Genomic DNA, 16,251 nt, shown 5'->3' on the forward strand with positions numbered 1-16,251 from the left:
CTGCGCTATGCCATATCCTATGATCTGTTGTGGCAACATGGTAATCAACCAGAGGTGCTGGGGGCTGTGTTTAATTCACCCCTTCCACTGGAGTCAACAGGATGGAATTTCCTTGCACCAGGTCCAAACCTAGTGTACAGTTCTGCCATCAGTGGGTGCACAGCCATAATCTAGAGTCCAGGTCTAGAATTACCTTCATCCTGCCCCATTTTTGCTGCTCTGCCAGTGACAGTTTCTCCAGCAGTGTTCCACCAGCATATTTTTCATATTGGTGGCAAAGCTTAAGCTTCACTAGCATAGAAAGACTTTTGCAAAATCCTGCATTTCCTCAACCAGCAGTATAGAAGTTGCATCCTAAAGTATATCAAGTATAAGACTGCATCCTAAATGTCCACTTGGTGCATATACATATTTTAGGTGCCAATGCAGAACAGCTTATTTTCTTAGGCTGAAATTTCATTATCTTTTGCAACTGTTGCTTTGGCACTTTGCTGCTGGATTATTCATTATTGGACTGAGAATTTGACTGATTGTTATATGTTGGATTTTTAATACTCTCTTTTTAAGAGAATTTGGTAACGTGCTTTGGAAAGGTGGAGTTGAAAGTATTTTATATATAAAAACATTAAAGTGTTATTTGCTCTTCACTTCACCTTAACACACATCTTGTAGGTGCGTGTCTATTTATATCGGTATTTATATACATCTTCTCAGTTCAATTCATGCATTTGAGTTAAACACTTGACGGGGGGGGGAAGTGGCACAGCATCTTTTGAGACGGGTTGCAGGATGCGCGTGGGGAGGGTAGTATTTACTAGGCAAACTGGAGTAGCACTATTCGCCAGGAGATATAAATTAAAAAAACAGAGGAAACCAAGGGACAGGTATTTCCAACTCAGTTCTAAAATTCTCCTTCAGACTGCCAGACTGTAGCAGCGGACATGCTTCCCTGGGACCACTGCCGAACCACCGTCATTGCCCACCTCAGTTCTTCCACATCACAAGCCGCCCGCTCGCCCGGATTTTCCGCTCCGGTGCAACGTGCGTGTGGGACAGACTGACTCTTCAAGAGACTCCCCCCCAGCGGGACTCCCGCTCAGATAAAGCAGACGCGGCTGTAACAAGAAGACTCCTCTAGTCATCGCTGGCCTGAGGCGAAGAGAAGCGCGCCCCGCCTCCGGTCTCCACCTGGCCGGGTCTTGACTGCCCTGGTAGGGCAGGGCCGTGCCTCCTCCCATGGTGAGGAGGAGGAGCAGGAGCCGGGATTGGGGGCCGCCGGCGCCTCCCGCCTGGCCAGTAGGAGGCAACGCCAGCAGCAGCAGGAGGAGCTGCAGCAACAGTAGCGGCGGCGCGGAACCGGAGCGGCTGCCCCCGAATATGGCGGCGGCGGAGCAGCAGCAGCAGCAGCATTTTACGGAAGCCGTCGTCGCGCCTCCCCTGGCAAGTGGAGGAAGGGAAGCGACCTGCGGCAGTGCCGGCTCCTCGCCTGGGTCGGTGCCGGTGCTCTTCTGCTTCTCGGTGTTCGCTAGGCCTTCGACCGTGCCGCACGGCTCCGGCTACGAGGTGCTGATTCAGAAATTCCTGAGCCTCTACGGCGACCAGCTCGACATGCACCGCAAGTTCGTGGTGCAGCTCTTCTCCGAGGAGTGGAGCCAATACATCGACCTGCCCAAGGGCTTCTTGGTGAGCGACCGCTGCAAAGTCCGCCTCGTGCCGCTGCAGATACAGGTGGGTGAAGGAGAGAGAGAGGTGGTGGTAGAAGAAGAAAACGGAGGAGGAACAGCAAGAGAGGAAGCTTTGCTCAGCCAGCGGGGCAACCTCTTGTCGGTCTTTTTTCACAGACGCACCCGCAGGGACATAAAGGGAAGATCCCTTCACACCCACAGTGCTCTCGTTTTGGAGGAGGAGATGAAATCTCACAGCTGACACCAGAGGAACAACGTCCTGGTTCCCCACCATCTCCCGCCAAACACACGGGAGTAAGGGTAAACTACACAGTCGGAAAGGCAACCGCCTTTCGCATAAGTAGCTAGCAGAAGCATGTGTGGAGAGCCCTGTGGAGTGTTTATGATTCTCAGCAATCCTGAGAGCAAACCTCTGAAGTAGGCCAGTGCCAGGATGGCAGGTGGGAAGCTGAGCTGAGGCCAAAAGAGTGTGGCTTGCCTCCGAAGGGCCATGTAAGGAGGTCAGGGCATAAGGGGAGATGTGAACTGGGGCTCTCCTGTATCAGCTGTCAGGAAATCCAACCTGACCCAGCTTTTTATTAAGACAGCCCCAGTTATTTCAGTGGAACTTGTTTCCATGTCTTCACGTAAAATACAAGCAAGGGTGGCAAGAAATCTCAGGGTGGAGGGAGAAACTGGACTCTTGTAAATGCATCCCCCCCCCAAGAAGGAAGGGAGGAGATTGCTATTGGCAGGTGGAAAGTGACTGTTCTGACCACTCTGTACTTGCCCTTACTTAGTTTTGATTATGATCAGGGTCTCTCATCTAGCCCTATCTAGGACCCTGGAGTGCCTTAAATCTCACCCATCTGATACTGGATGGATGAAGTCCCCCCCCCGCAGAAATGGGCTCAAAGGCAAAAAGAAGTGGGGGATTTCCCCCCACTTTTTAAAAGTACATTTAGATGGGGAGTGGGAATCCTGACTCATGTTATTCTGAAGCTCTCATGAAAATATTCTCAATACAGAATAAAAATGAGAGTTTGCAGTTCAGCAAAGGACAAGTAGGAAATTCATGTAAAGTGAACTAGGTATATGAGACTAATCATATAAAAGGCCAAGCAAAACATCCACTGTGAAACACAGTTGACTGGAGGATTCCTCTAGAAAGTGGATTCCTCTAGTAAGAGCAAGTAACCTCAAGTACTGACAGGCAACTTTCATCCATTACAACAGCATACAAGGACAGGTGATTGGTACAAATAATACATGAAGTAGTGCCTCTCTCAATTACTAAGCTATTGTTTGGAAGCACACTAACAGCCTGATCATGTGCAGAGTTAGGCATGCCTAACTATTTATAAAATGGTAATTGAAACTTTCAGCTTGAAATAGCTGACAAGCACCTCTATGTGATAACATATCTTCTCATTTTCTCTACTTGTCAATATTCACTTTTGATTTGTGTTCTCATCACAGCTGTGAACTGTAAGACCCAATAACGATCAGCTGTGTACTGCTGCTCATGAAAGTGAATTTGAGTTGAATGGAGCAATTGAGCAGAGTGGGTGTAGGAGACAATGCCTCATATTTTTTTTGTCTACTATCTTTACTATCTCGACAGCACACATTGGCCCAGTTCAGATGTCACATTAAACCATCGTTTGAAACAAGCTATAGTTGTATGAACAGTGTGCCAGTACTCAAAGGTTTCCATGGCTTCTTCCTGCCCCTGCTGATCCTGAGTCTGTCTTGTCTGGTCCTTTGAACTGAGGCTTCTCGTTTGTTTTTTTCCAAACAACCCATGAGCAATAGCCGAGGTATGTTCTTTGCGTACTGCTCATGGTTTGTTTGGGGGGAAGCAAGCCATGACCTGGGTTTGCACAACACAAGCCAAACTGGCTTGTTTTGTCTATGGCACCGGCAGCAGCAGAGAAGGAGTGCCACAAAACCTTTCAGCAGCATGCACAAGCATGCTAGTCATTTACATGAAACCATAGTTTGTTTTAAACTGTGGCTTAGTGATGCACAAACTATGCCAGTATGCACAAAAATATATTTGAAGGATGCTAGTCTGTGTTAAATGATGTTGAATCTGCTTCAGTTTAAATGTTCATCTATTAAACAACTTTTTGGCCAAAAAGCTCTATCTTTGTCTCATCTGACCACAAAATCTTTTCCCACATCGCAGCTGGGGCACTCTCATGCTTTCTGGCAAAGTCCAGATGTGCTTTCAGATGGTACTTGTTGAGTAACAGCTTCTTTCTTGCCACCCTCCCATACAGGGCAGTGTTATGCAGTGCTCTTGATATGGTTGACTGGTGCACCATTACTCCATTCCTAGCCACTGGACTCTGTAGCACCTTCAAAGTGATTGTTGACCTCTCTGTGGCTTCTCTCACAAGTCTCGTTGTTCAAGCACTGAGTTTTGAGGGACGGTCTTTTCTTGGCAGTGCCTGGATGATGTGATGCAGCTTCCACCTGCTGATTATTGATCCAACTGTGCTCACTGGGATATCCAAACACTTGGATATTATTTTGTACCCTTTCCCTAATCTATGCCTTTGTGTTGCATTATCTCTCACTTCTGTAGAATGCTTATTGATCTTCATTTTCCTTCAGATCCACAGCCTGACCAGCGATCCTTCAACAGTGGGGTTTTTATAGGGCAATTTCTTTCATCTCTGTAAACTGGGAGCTTCCACAGCACAAGGATTGAATACTTATGAAACCAACATGCTTCAGTTGTTTATGTTTCTTACAAACATTTCCCAACCTAAAACCAATGTCACCTTACAATAATTGATTTTGAGTTTCAGTGTTTCAAAATAAAATATAATACAGACCGAAATTACAATGTACCATTTGTAATTCAGTAATATGAGAGCATTGGTCAGGGGTTGGGTTCCTTTTGCAAGGCACTGTAAATATGAAGCAACTAGGTTGTTATGTCCTGTGAATGACAGAAGGTTTCTAGAGACAACACAGTATGTTAGATAGTGTTACTGTGAGCGTATAAGTTTGACAAATGCTTGAGAATCTATATATTCATTAATTTTAAAATGGTTGTTGATTCATCATCTCTGTTTAGCAATAAATTGGACAGTTAATTTAATTTAAATATATATCCATATTAAAACCTTAAGACCTTAAGATGGATGCCTTTTTTCAGAATATTGAAAAGAAATTAAAACCTTGACATTTATTAAAGAAAGCAACCATATACTGTCAGAATAAGAAGTCTGTCTTCGATATATTTTTGTTCATTACCTATAATAATAGCATACAAAAGCAAAAGTTGCCATAAAGGGGGCAGTCTCAGCCATTCTAATTGATGTGTGCTACCATTGAATAAAAATTTCCTGTACAATTATTCAATTAAAACTTTAGGTGGTTTTTCAGAAGTGAGATTTAGGGCACAATCCAACTTCCATTCAGGCACCACTGGGAGGGGAGGATGCTGGATGTGGTGGCAGGGCGTGGCAGAAAGAAACAAAATGCATATCTCTTGCCACCCCTTTTCCTGGTGTAGTGGCTGCCAGGATGGAGAGCCGCAGGACCAAGCCTAACAGGCTCAGGATGTGGTGGAAGTCCCCTTCCCCTCAGTTCAACCCCCAGCACTCCCGGAATGCCCCTTTTTCAGGCCTTCTGCCAGCTCCACTTGTGCCACTCTCAGCTGAACCAGCTCAGCGAGGATGGTGGTGAAGTTCCCCAGCTAGACCCCGTCTGCACTGGGGGGTAGGAGTCTGCGGGCAGAGCCCAGTGGCACCGACATCCATCCGCCTTCACCGCAGCTCCAGTGCATCCTGGTGCCCCTCATCCTGGTGTATCTACAATCCTAACTACACTTAGCTCAGAGTAAGCCCCAATGAATTTCAAGGACTTACCTCTGAATAGATATGGTTATGATTGCACTGTTACAGTCTCCCAATCGGTAATCTTAGGCACACTTATTTGGGAGTAGATCTTACTGAAATTAGTTGGATTGTATCCACGTAAACACAGATAGGATTGCCAGTCTATTATAAAGATTTAACTTTTATAAAGATCCCTTTATAACAACAAGAGCTAAGGACAATAAAACTGTTTCAAAGATAATTCATTTATGATATATTTCAGAAGTAGTAGAAATATATTGAGACAAGCAGAGATGCATGATATAGATCTAGAGGCCAATGCATGTGCACTTTCATAGGAAAGCTGTATGTGAATGTTGGGGTAGAGATAACCAATTTTATTTCTGGCAGCAGCTTCCAGTGCTTCATGAGGGTACTTTGATATTTTGGGGTCTCTAGGGGTAGGTACACTGCTAGATATGTGATGCTTTGTATCCCTGCTCTTTGCTGAAAATATTTCTCATTACAAAGGGCAACATAAAAGGATAGTGGGCAACCTAAACTCTGAAAGAGAAAAACACTGGATTACTGAACAAAGGGGTAACCTTTGGAGTTTAAGCTATTTACCAGTACCCTTGTAATCTGCTGAAAACATCTCTTTCATGATCTGATTTTTCTGCAGCATCTCATACTTACTTAAATCCCAAAGTATATTCCTTTAGTTTAGTGAGGTGGTGTACACATTTTTGCTGGTCTTTAACGTAGTCTACAAATGCAAACCATTCTGGTTTAGTTAATAGCAATACATACCTGGGAAATTTCTAAGTTTACTATCTTTCTAAATATTGGATGATCAGAAATTGAGTTTTGTAGTAGTGCCTGGAGGTCCTGAGTCCAGACATGGCCTTTGCTAGATAGAGCCTCTGCTAGTGTCCAAATATAAATTCATATTCATGTCCTAAACTGGGATTTAAGTCATTTATAAAACAATGTTGTATGTTGTAGTTATGTTTATAATTTTACATGAGGCTCCAGAATCTTAACCTATTATAAATAACTTCCAGTCCTAGTGGAAAACATCTGGCCCTCCAGATGTTGGACTCCAACTGCCATCTACCTCAGCCAGCATGGTCAGGGCTGATGGGAGTTGTAGCCCCCACAACATTTGGAGGGTCACAGCTTCCCACCCCTGCTTTAGCCTCTCCAGCCAGCAGAGGTCCTTCTAATGTTCTGAGTGAAATTAATAAGGATGAATACTAACAACCCTTTTAAGGTGGTGAAGATTGTTTAAGAGTGCTATCACTGTCCTCCAGACACACATAGATTTCTCTGTGCTGGGCAAGGTCTGCTGTGGGCCTGTTGAGTGTCAGTTTTGCCATTTAAACTGTTTGTGGTGTTCGTTTTGTTTTATAATGGTGAAGGATCAGTGTGTCTTTGTATAAATGAATCTGTGCTACTTACGAAAAACAAAACAGTAAGAAGTGGTCAGTCTGCTTGATGCACGTGGGGTAGGTTGTCACATTTCCTTAACATGGGAAACAGTTTATCAGTCCATTGTTCACCCTAGTGGTAAGTATGCAAATCGTGAGGTTGGAATCACACAGATTCTCCTTATAATTTTTTTAACTTTTTAAAATTTAGCCTTTTAGCCATTTGTAAAGTATAACATGGGCAATATGTCTGCACAGTGCCATAGATTCTATAATATAAAAATTATATTTGGTGTTGCTCAGTTCAGAAATCTGTGTTGATACCTGTTGTCTTTATGTTGAAATACAGTTAGATTGCACAAACACTGGAAAGCTACATGTAAGAGCTGTTCTTACAGATAGTGGCTGGGGTCCAAAGAACTGCATAATTAGTTCAACACACTTGAAGGGGCTTTTGGTGTTTCTCTCTCAAACTAGTTCTTCTTGCTTGATATTGAAATGGAGGTTTTGTGACTTGGCGATATGACATGGGGGTGTGCTGTTCAAAGAAAAAGTCAAATACCCTGCTGGACACACATAGCCCCTTGGGCTCACCTGAAGTGGGTGTTTGGATCCTGGCATTAAGTATGACTTATTTGACCTGTGATTTCTGATGTTTTCATTTCTTTCAGATAACTACATTGGGCAACCTTACACCTTCAAGCACTGTGTTTTTCTGTTGTGATATGCAAGAGAGATTCAGACCTGCCATCAAGTATTTTGGGGATATCATCAGTGTAAGCCAACGATTAGTAAGTTTACTTGATTTCTTAACATAACATACTTCGTTTCTTATTTCATCAGCTGCTGCTGTCTAATTTTTATTGTTACGGAATATTTTCTTGTTTAAATAAAGTTTTAATTATTATGTGGGTTCTTTATTTTTGTAGCTTCAAGGTGCACGGATTTTAGGAATCCCAGTCATTGTAACGGAACAGTATCCTAAAGGTCTTGGAAGCACAGTGCAAGAAATTGATTTAACTGGAGCTAAACTTGTCTTGCCCAAAACAAAGTTTTCTATGGTACTGCCTGAAGTTGAGTCTGCAATAGCAGAGATTCCTGGAGTTCGCAGTGTTGTTTTATTTGGGGTAGAAGTAGGTACATCATTATCTCTTGTTTATAAATTTTCTAAAGAAGTATTACTATGTAGATAAAGGTTACATGTTTGTGTTTTTTACTTACGACTGTAATCCTATAAAATATTTAAATAAACATTTATAGAAGAATAAATATATGAAAACCGACAAGTTATTCCATAATATACTTAAAGCTAAAGCTAAACCTTTAATAGATACTTAGAATAGGTTATGTGCTTTTCATAAAGGTTACTTGCTAAGCTTGCTTTAAGCAATAACCATTTACATGGAGAACATTCTATGTCCAACAGCATGGAAATTAAATATACAAACTGCAAGCTTGTTCTATAGTTTTGGATATCCTGTTTATGTAATAACTAGGATTACTTACTAGCTAACTTTCATTTTTCTTCAAGACTCATGTGTGCATCCAACAGACAGCACTGGAATTGGTAGGCAGAGGTCTGGAAGTTCACATTGTGGCTGATGCAACCTCTTCAAGAAGTATGATGGACAGAATGTTTGCCCTAGAGGTACCTACTTTTAGATGAGCTTGCATATGTGTTTGATCTCAGTAATTGTTAAGACAGACGTAACTACTAATTTTCTACTAGCTGCTAGAATTCATGCTTCATAGAAAAGAAGTGATAACCATCTTGTGGTAACTGACAATGGTAGAAAAGTGGTATAGATATTTAATTAAATATGCAATCCTTTAGCTGTCTAGTAATTTCTTTGGCAGAAGAATATTCCACTGAAGAAATAACTAGACAGCTAATGGACTGAATATTTTTTGGAAATTTATGTGCCACTTTTCTACCATTGTTAGTATCCAATGCAGTGTTTTTGCTACCGGCTTTGGTCAAGAGAAAAAAAGAGAGGATATTTTGTGATTATTTCTCATCTGAATGTTAAGGAAATTGGCAGGTTTTATGTTGCACCTTTTTGTTCTGGAACTTTTGTAGAGCCTTCAAATATAAAACATTGAGAGATAAGCAATATTACTTGCTACTTATTGGTTGTGTGCTATCAAATAGTAAACGTTTCAATTTCTGATAAATATCCTTAAGGTGACGAAAATAAATATCAGACAGGTGCCATCTCTGTTTTCTTTTTGGTGCCTGCTGAAGGCCTTCCTCTTTCAACAAGCCTTTTAAGTAGAAACCTTATCCCAGTCTGCCTCTGTGCTGGAATTGCTTTTAAATACATTGTTTATGCTTTTTGTTTTAAAAAAATACGTTTTTAAAGTTTTTTTTAAAGATTTTTTAAAGCTCTTCTGTTTTAACATGTTTTTAAGGATGTTTTGTTTTAATATGTTTTAGGGTCTGTTTTTATGACATTTTAAAGTGTGTTTTTAGTACTTTTGTTTGCTTCCCTGGGCTCCTACTGGCAGGAATTTATTATTAATAATAATAAATAAATAAATAAAACCCAAGTTACAGTGAATTAAATGGAAGTTTAATGTAATCATTTTATAATGCTTACGCCACACAAGGAGTATAAGAATAAGAGCCTCAGGCTCAGATACACCTCACATGTTTGTTGTACCAAACTTTAGCTTTCACATTGCCTTTCTGATGACTGTGAAGCACAGGGCAGATGCAATATTTATTTAGTTCGTTTATTAAAAGATTTATACCTTGTCCTTTTGTCTCAAAAGTTGAGCCTTCAGGATGGCCTACAATTTTAATAAAAACCAAAATTGATTAAACTAATAATCTAGACAGCAACAAAAGAAATTAAACTCCTTTTCTTGTCTGCTTGCCCTATTTATTCCTGGAGATTATCTGTCTGATAAGAGAATAGCAAAGACAATGACAAGTGGTAACCACACACGTTCACCCCATTTCTCAAATTCTAAGAAGTATTCATTGCAGAGGTAGACTAGACTGTTCCCACCACAACTAGGAACCTAGAGCAGAACCAGTGGTTTATCATCTTCCTTAAACAACCTAAAATATATACTTTTAGGATTCAAGGGCACCGTTCGTCTGCTGCCCTTACCATATATGTGGAAGAACTTATCTGCAGAACTGCTATGGGTTTTCTCTGAAGATGACAGGTGCAAACTCAATTTAATAATGAAAAAGCATATTATTCAGAAGCAATTGAGAAATTCTTTAGATGGAATAGGAAGTTAGTGCACTGTACTTTACTACAACTCTTCATCCTATGCTTTTAGTTCATCTCTCTTTCTGATATATTTACAGAGCCTTTCATCAAAGCTCATACAGAGTCTAGCTGGCTGCCTGCTCTTTCTGAGTGCTGTCTTAGGGCCAGAAATAGCCCCGTGACTCCTGTTTAAATACCTTGGCAGTGGTCTTCGTTTTGTTTTCAGAATCCTGAAATAAGCAAAAAAATCTAGGTGGAATGTCCTGGGAGAGCCATGGTCAATACCTACTCTTAAAATGGCTCCTTTGCATCAATGCAGAAAACAACCCCAGACCTACAAGTGCTTGATAGATAGCTGGATTGTAAATACTATTTTAGTTAGGTTACTTTTTTTGAAGATATCACCAAAATCAGTAGGAATTCATAATGTTACAATACCAAACTGGCAGTCTTCATCCATCTTCAGACTTGGATGTTGTTAAAGAGGGGATTTCACAAGCATTCATCTAGCATTTGACTTTGGCTAGCATATAAAATCCTCTTAGGGATTGAAATTGTGTACCCTTTTTTAAAAAAAAAATCTAAAATCTTAAGTATTTCAGCCAAACATTTATGATAATGACTAAAGAGTAGCAGTGAAACAACTAAGTTTTAAATGCAAATATCAGGGAGCTGAGTATGTTATTAAATTATTTTCTCTCTCTGATCCTGTAGTTGAGCTAATCTTAGGGCAAAAGCTGGCCAGTTTTGCTTTCTCTAGTCTGGCTTTCAGATTTGTTATTTGTCAGTAATTGAGATAATAAGCTTGTTTATAGAGACCACATTCTGTTGCATTTCATTCTTGTTTCCTCATTTAGTTTACTATCGTTTAGATGCTGTTTGCTATTTGCCTTTTCTGAGACATTCATCTAAAAGTATCTTTTCTTAAAGAACATAAGAACATAAGAAGAGCCTGCTGGATCAGGCCAGTGGCCCATCTAGTCCAGCATCCTGTTCTCACAGTGGCCAACCAGGTGCCTGGGGGAAGCCCGCAAGCAGGACCCGAGTGCAAGAACACTCTCCCCTCCTGAGGCTTCCGGCAACTGGTTTTCAGAAGCATGCTGCCTCTGACTAGGGTGGCAGAGCACAGCCATCATGGCTAGTAGCCATTGATAGCCCTGTCCTCCATGAATTTGTCTAATCTTCTTTTAAAGCCATCCAAGCTGGTGGCCATTACTGCATCTTGTGGGAGCAAATTCCATAGTTTAACTATGCGCTGAGTAAAGAAGTACTTCCTTTTGTCTGTCCTGAATCTTCCAACATTCAGCTTCTTTGAATGTCCACGAGTTCTAGTATTATGAGAGAGGGAGGAGAACTTTTCTCTATCCACTTTCTCAAGGCCATGCATAATTTTATACACTTCTATCATGTCTCCTCTGACCTGCCTTTTCTCTAAACTAAAAAGCCCCAAATGCTGCAACCTTTCCTCGTAAGGGAGTCGCTCCATCCCCTTGATCATTCTGGTTGCCCTCTTCTGAACCTTTTCCAACTCTATAATATCCTTTTTGAGATGAGGCGACCAGAACTGTACACAGTATTCCAAATGCGGCCGCACCATAGATTTATACAACAGCATTATGGTATCGGCTGTTTTATTTTCAATACCTTTCCTAATTATTGCTAGCATGGAATTTGCCTTTTTCACAGCTGCCGCACAATGGGTCGACATTTTCATCGTGCTGTCCACTACAACCCCGAGGTCTCTCTCCTGGTCGGTCACCGCCAGTTCAGACCCCATGAACGTATATGTGAAATCAAGATGTTTTGCTCCAATATGCATAATTTTACACTTGTTTATATTGAATTGCATTTGCCATTTTTCCGCCCATTCACTCAGTTTGGAGAGGTCTTTTTGGAGCTCTTCGCAATCCCTTTTTGTTTTAACAACCCTGAACAATTTAGTGTCGTCAGCAAACTTGGCCACTTCACTGCTCACTCCTAATTCTAGGTCATTAATGAACAAGTTGAAAAGTACAGGTCCCAATACCGATCCTTGAGGGACTCCACTTTCTACAGCCCTCTATTGGGAGAACTGTCCGTTTATTCCTACTCTCTGCTTTCTGCTTCTTAACCAATTCCTTATCCACAAGAGGACCTCTCCTCTTATTCCATGACTGCTAAGCTTCCTCAGAAGCCTTTGGTGAGGTACCTTGTCAAACGCTTTTTGAAAGTCTAAGTACACTATGTCCACTGGATCACCTCTATCTATATGCTTGTTGACACTCTCAAAGAATTCTAATAGATTACTGAGACAGGACTTTCCCTTGCAGAAGGCATGCTGGCTCTGCTTCAGCAAGGCTTGTTCTTCTATGTGCTTAGTTAATCTAGCTTTAATAATACTTTCTACCAGTTTTCCAGGGACAGAAGTTAAGGTTTAAGGGGTTTGGTATATGCAGGAATCCTTCTTGATGGAACATGTAATGCATTGATTAGACCTGCACATGGATAAACAAACCCCAGATAGCATATTTGTAATTCCTGATTTCATTATTTACTTGACTGGTGAGATCAATTTGTTTTGCTTATTTTGTACAATTTATACAATTTGGGGATATTGGGCAGCAGGTCCAGTACCAATAGGTAGCCAGGTTGGGCCCTGGCTGGGGGCCCCTGAGAGGCCCCTCCTTAGAATGGGAGGGTGAAGCTGCTGTGGATCACAGAGCGGGAGCTCCCAGGCAACTCCCTTATATAGGCGACATGGGCTTAAACAAGCCTGTCCACCCCACCTACTTGTCACATTAGCACATCAGTGCACATGTCCCGTGTGCTGTGCATCCATGATGGTAGTGGGAGTATCCCTAAGGGGCTGGTGTAAGCCCTGTGAGGCAGTTCCCCTTTACCTGGATTTAGAAAAGATGTAAACCCTTTTATATTCATCCAGGCTTTTAGTTTTTTACACATGGACTAACACTGGAGCAAGCTCCCTAAGAAGTTGTTTTTGGAAGTTTGTAAGAAGAACTGGATAAGTATCTAGTGAAAAATGGTTTTCAGTTTAGGGAATTTTGCCATAGTAGAATGGTTTGGTTCAGGTTAGATAGTGTTTTTCCAGACTTTCAGTCTCGGCTGTAGGTCTCATAGTGTTACTAAGAAACTATTTTCTGTGCCACAACTGTCATTCTCTGATTTTATATACCATATAGGAATATATTAAAATACTCATCCCTGCCCCTATTTTTCATTGTATCATCCCTAGAGAGCATTCCTATGCATCTTTACTGAGAAGAAAGTCCCACTGCTTTCAGTAAGATTACTCCCATGTTAAGTGTTCATAGGATCACAGACCTAGAGTATAAGTGAAAGCAGATATGATTTTCCATTTGGGCACAAACATTTGAACTGCTCTAGTAAAAATCATTGGAACAAAAGCTATTATTAAGAGATGTTTTAAACCTTTTAAAAATCTATTACTAATTTTAAAAACACATTAACATTTCCAGAGTAGCACATTAGAACTGCACTGTTCTTCTCTAGCAAAGGAAAAATGCCAAGCTTCTGTTTCTAATTCTCCTTTCAATGAAGAAATTACTGCTGTCCATCATGAGCAGCTTGCGCCCACAAGTCTTATATGCACAGTCTAGAGATTCTTCCCATTTAGAATCATGAAAATCCCTAACATCACTTTTAAAAAGTACATTTCTTATCCTCTGGCTTGCAGAAAGTGATTTTTATATCTGATGGCATAGTGTTTTTGCTGATCCTCAGTGCAAAACCAGTTGCCCCCTCAGCTTTTCTAATGCATGCTGGACAACACACTCATATTATTAGTGTTATGGGTTTGGGGGTTCAGATAGATGATTTATAAGAGTCCCCTTCCAGCATCTGTTTTGGAACCTTGCACCTGAAGGTGGCCTCTGCAGCTGAGAAACCTGCTCCGCTGGTCAGATGAGTCTCTTTTGTTAATTTAATAGAGCGGCCAGGTGGGCAAGTGTCCATTAACTGGTAATTGGCCAGGGAGATCCTATTATGATTAAAACTCTTCAGGAGAGCCCCCCCCCCTTGGGGCCAAAAGAGAGGCTTGTGTTTTGAGTTAAGTCTGAGGAAAGGCTGGGGACTGGAGACACACAGAGAGACTGGCTCCCTGCACCATGGCTTTAGGATGCCTCCTGTAAGCCTGATGGAAAAGCAAAATCTATCAGACTGCTGATGCTTTGAACCTCTCCATCTTAAGCTCAGGTTGGAATGTGTGTAAATAAATAAATAATATTTCATAAAGACACCATAGACTCTGCTAACCACAGATTAAGAACTCACAAAGGAGTTATCTTCCTCCTCTTTCCTATGTTTGTTTTCTTCACCAGAGAGACTTGTCCGAACACTCTCATGAATGAAGAATGTTACATGGGAGAATTAAATTCCATTTAATTTCACCAGGGACATAAGCATGTGTGTATTACCATTCCATATGAGTGATTTAAGTCCTAGCACTTTGGGTCTTTAATCTAGTCCATCTACATTGCAATGAAAGAGAACTGAAGTTCTTTCCTCAAATGGTAATGTATGTTTCCCTTGTTTTAAAATAACAAGCCATTAAAGATTACCACAAGAAATTTTAAACAGTGGTTTTATTGTTGAAAAGTTACTCATTAGATAGCTACCATGTACTCACCTCTAGCTGTTTCCTTTTGCTTTTCAGCGTCTTGCTCGCACCGGGATTATTGTTACCACTAGTGAAGCTATATTGCTGCAGCTAATAGCTGACAAAGAGCATCCCAAATTCAAAGAAATCCAGAACCTCATTAAGGCAAGTGCTCCAGAGTCGGGGCTTCTTTCCAAAGTATAAAGAGGACATTCTTGAAAGAACCTTGCCAATGGACAGTTAAAGCTGTACACACACCCATTCTCTCTCCCTCTCTCTCATGCGCACACACACCCTTACAAATTGATGTATTTGTGCTTGCCTTAGCAGAATTGTTTGGTTATGCTGTCCAATTGTTTGGTTATGCCAGTGTATTCTGTTAGTCACAGCTCTTTAAGGCTTTGAGTACCATATCGTTCTTGTTGTCCAAACAAACTTTTCAAACAGAGGTGCCTGTTTGTACTATACCCACACTGATTGTAACACAATTCTAAAAAAGTGTATATTTTTGTGTAACCTCTCTTGATTGTACAATTCAACTGTGACATTGTTTTACTTTTTGTATTAATACAATGGCATAGATAAATGTGATATGTTTTAACATATAGAGTAATATTTTAAATAAAATGATATATATACACATTTGGAAAAATGCTGCTTTATAGTTTGAGAAACAAGCTAAAGAAAGAAACAATATAGATGCAGTAGTCTAGAACAGTGATTCCCAATCTGGGGTCTGCGGCCCCCAAGGGGGCCGCGAACCAGTAAAACGGGGGCTGCGGGCAAGAGAGCAGACTGCAGAGGAAATGCCGCTGCTGCCACCACCGCAGGTACAGAGGCGGGGGAAAAGAGCCTGCCTGCCTGCCTACCAGCGGCGTCACTAGGGGGGTGCGGACTGCACCCAGGTGTGACACCATCAGAGGGGTGACACCCAGAGCTGCTCCTAGGCACCGGGAAGCGGGGCAGGCGGAGAGCTGCCCTGCCCACGCTAGCATGTAGAAGGCATGGGGGAAGAGCAGGGAAGGGTGCCAGGCTGGATCTCCCGCGGGGTGGGGCCTCGAGCAGCGTTGCAGCTGGTTACCAGGCAGGCTAGGCTAGAGGCTGCTGCACCACCACCACCACCAGAGATGACTGTCTTGCCCACCACGGGGAAGGGAAAGGCGAGTTCCGGAGCCGGCCGGTTGTTCCCAAGGTAACTTTTATCCAAATGCTGTGAGAACCTGTCTTTCTTTTGTGTAAGGTCATTGGACGGTGTTGTATATTTTGTTTTTAAGTTGCTTGCTCTTTTAATTAGTTTGTATTATAACCTTACGTTTTTAAACTTTAAAAACCTGTTAAATTATTAAATTAAAATACTTCCGAAGCATTTTTTATATATGACACCCAATTGTTCTTAAATTCGCTGCCCCACGGTAGTGTAGTGGCAATTTCAGACAGCTGCAAAACAGCACCAGCCTTCTCATTAACTCAGTTATGCCA

At 41.6% G+C, this 16,251-nt stretch overlaps 1 protein-coding gene across 4 annotated transcripts; it reads left to right on the forward strand.

The window, feature by feature from the left end:
* The first annotated feature begins 1,136 nt into the window (after window positions 1-1,136).
* Window positions 1,137-15,414, forward strand: ISOC1 (isochorismatase domain containing 1). Of its 4 annotated transcripts, none has more exons than XM_061625481.1 (6): window positions 1,137-1,728; window positions 1,842-1,985; window positions 7,602-7,721; window positions 7,860-8,067; window positions 8,462-8,578; window positions 14,830-14,916. In XM_061625481.1, the coding sequence occupies exons 1-5, from the start codon at window positions 1,237-1,239 to the stop codon at window positions 8,530-8,532; spliced, it is 1,035 nt and encodes a 344-aa protein (XP_061481465.1). In that variant the 5' UTR covers window positions 1,137-1,236; the 3' UTR covers window positions 8,533-8,578; window positions 14,830-14,916. The 4 variants fall into 4 exon arrangements, with proteins under 4 accessions (XP_061481465.1, XP_061481474.1, XP_061481445.1 ...); XM_061625461.1 differs by having other exon boundaries at window positions 1,141-1,728; window positions 7,860-8,063; window positions 14,830-15,414; XM_061625490.1 differs by lacking the exon at window positions 7,860-8,067 and having other exon boundaries at window positions 14,830-15,414.
* The last annotated feature ends 837 nt before the right edge of the window (window positions 15,415-16,251 follow it).

The sequence above is a fragment of the Rhineura floridana genome, chromosome 1 (assembly GCF_030035675.1).
Source record: "Rhineura floridana isolate rRhiFlo1 chromosome 1, rRhiFlo1.hap2, whole genome shotgun sequence".
NCBI lineage: Eukaryota > Metazoa > Chordata > Lepidosauria > Squamata > Rhineuridae > Rhineura > Rhineura floridana.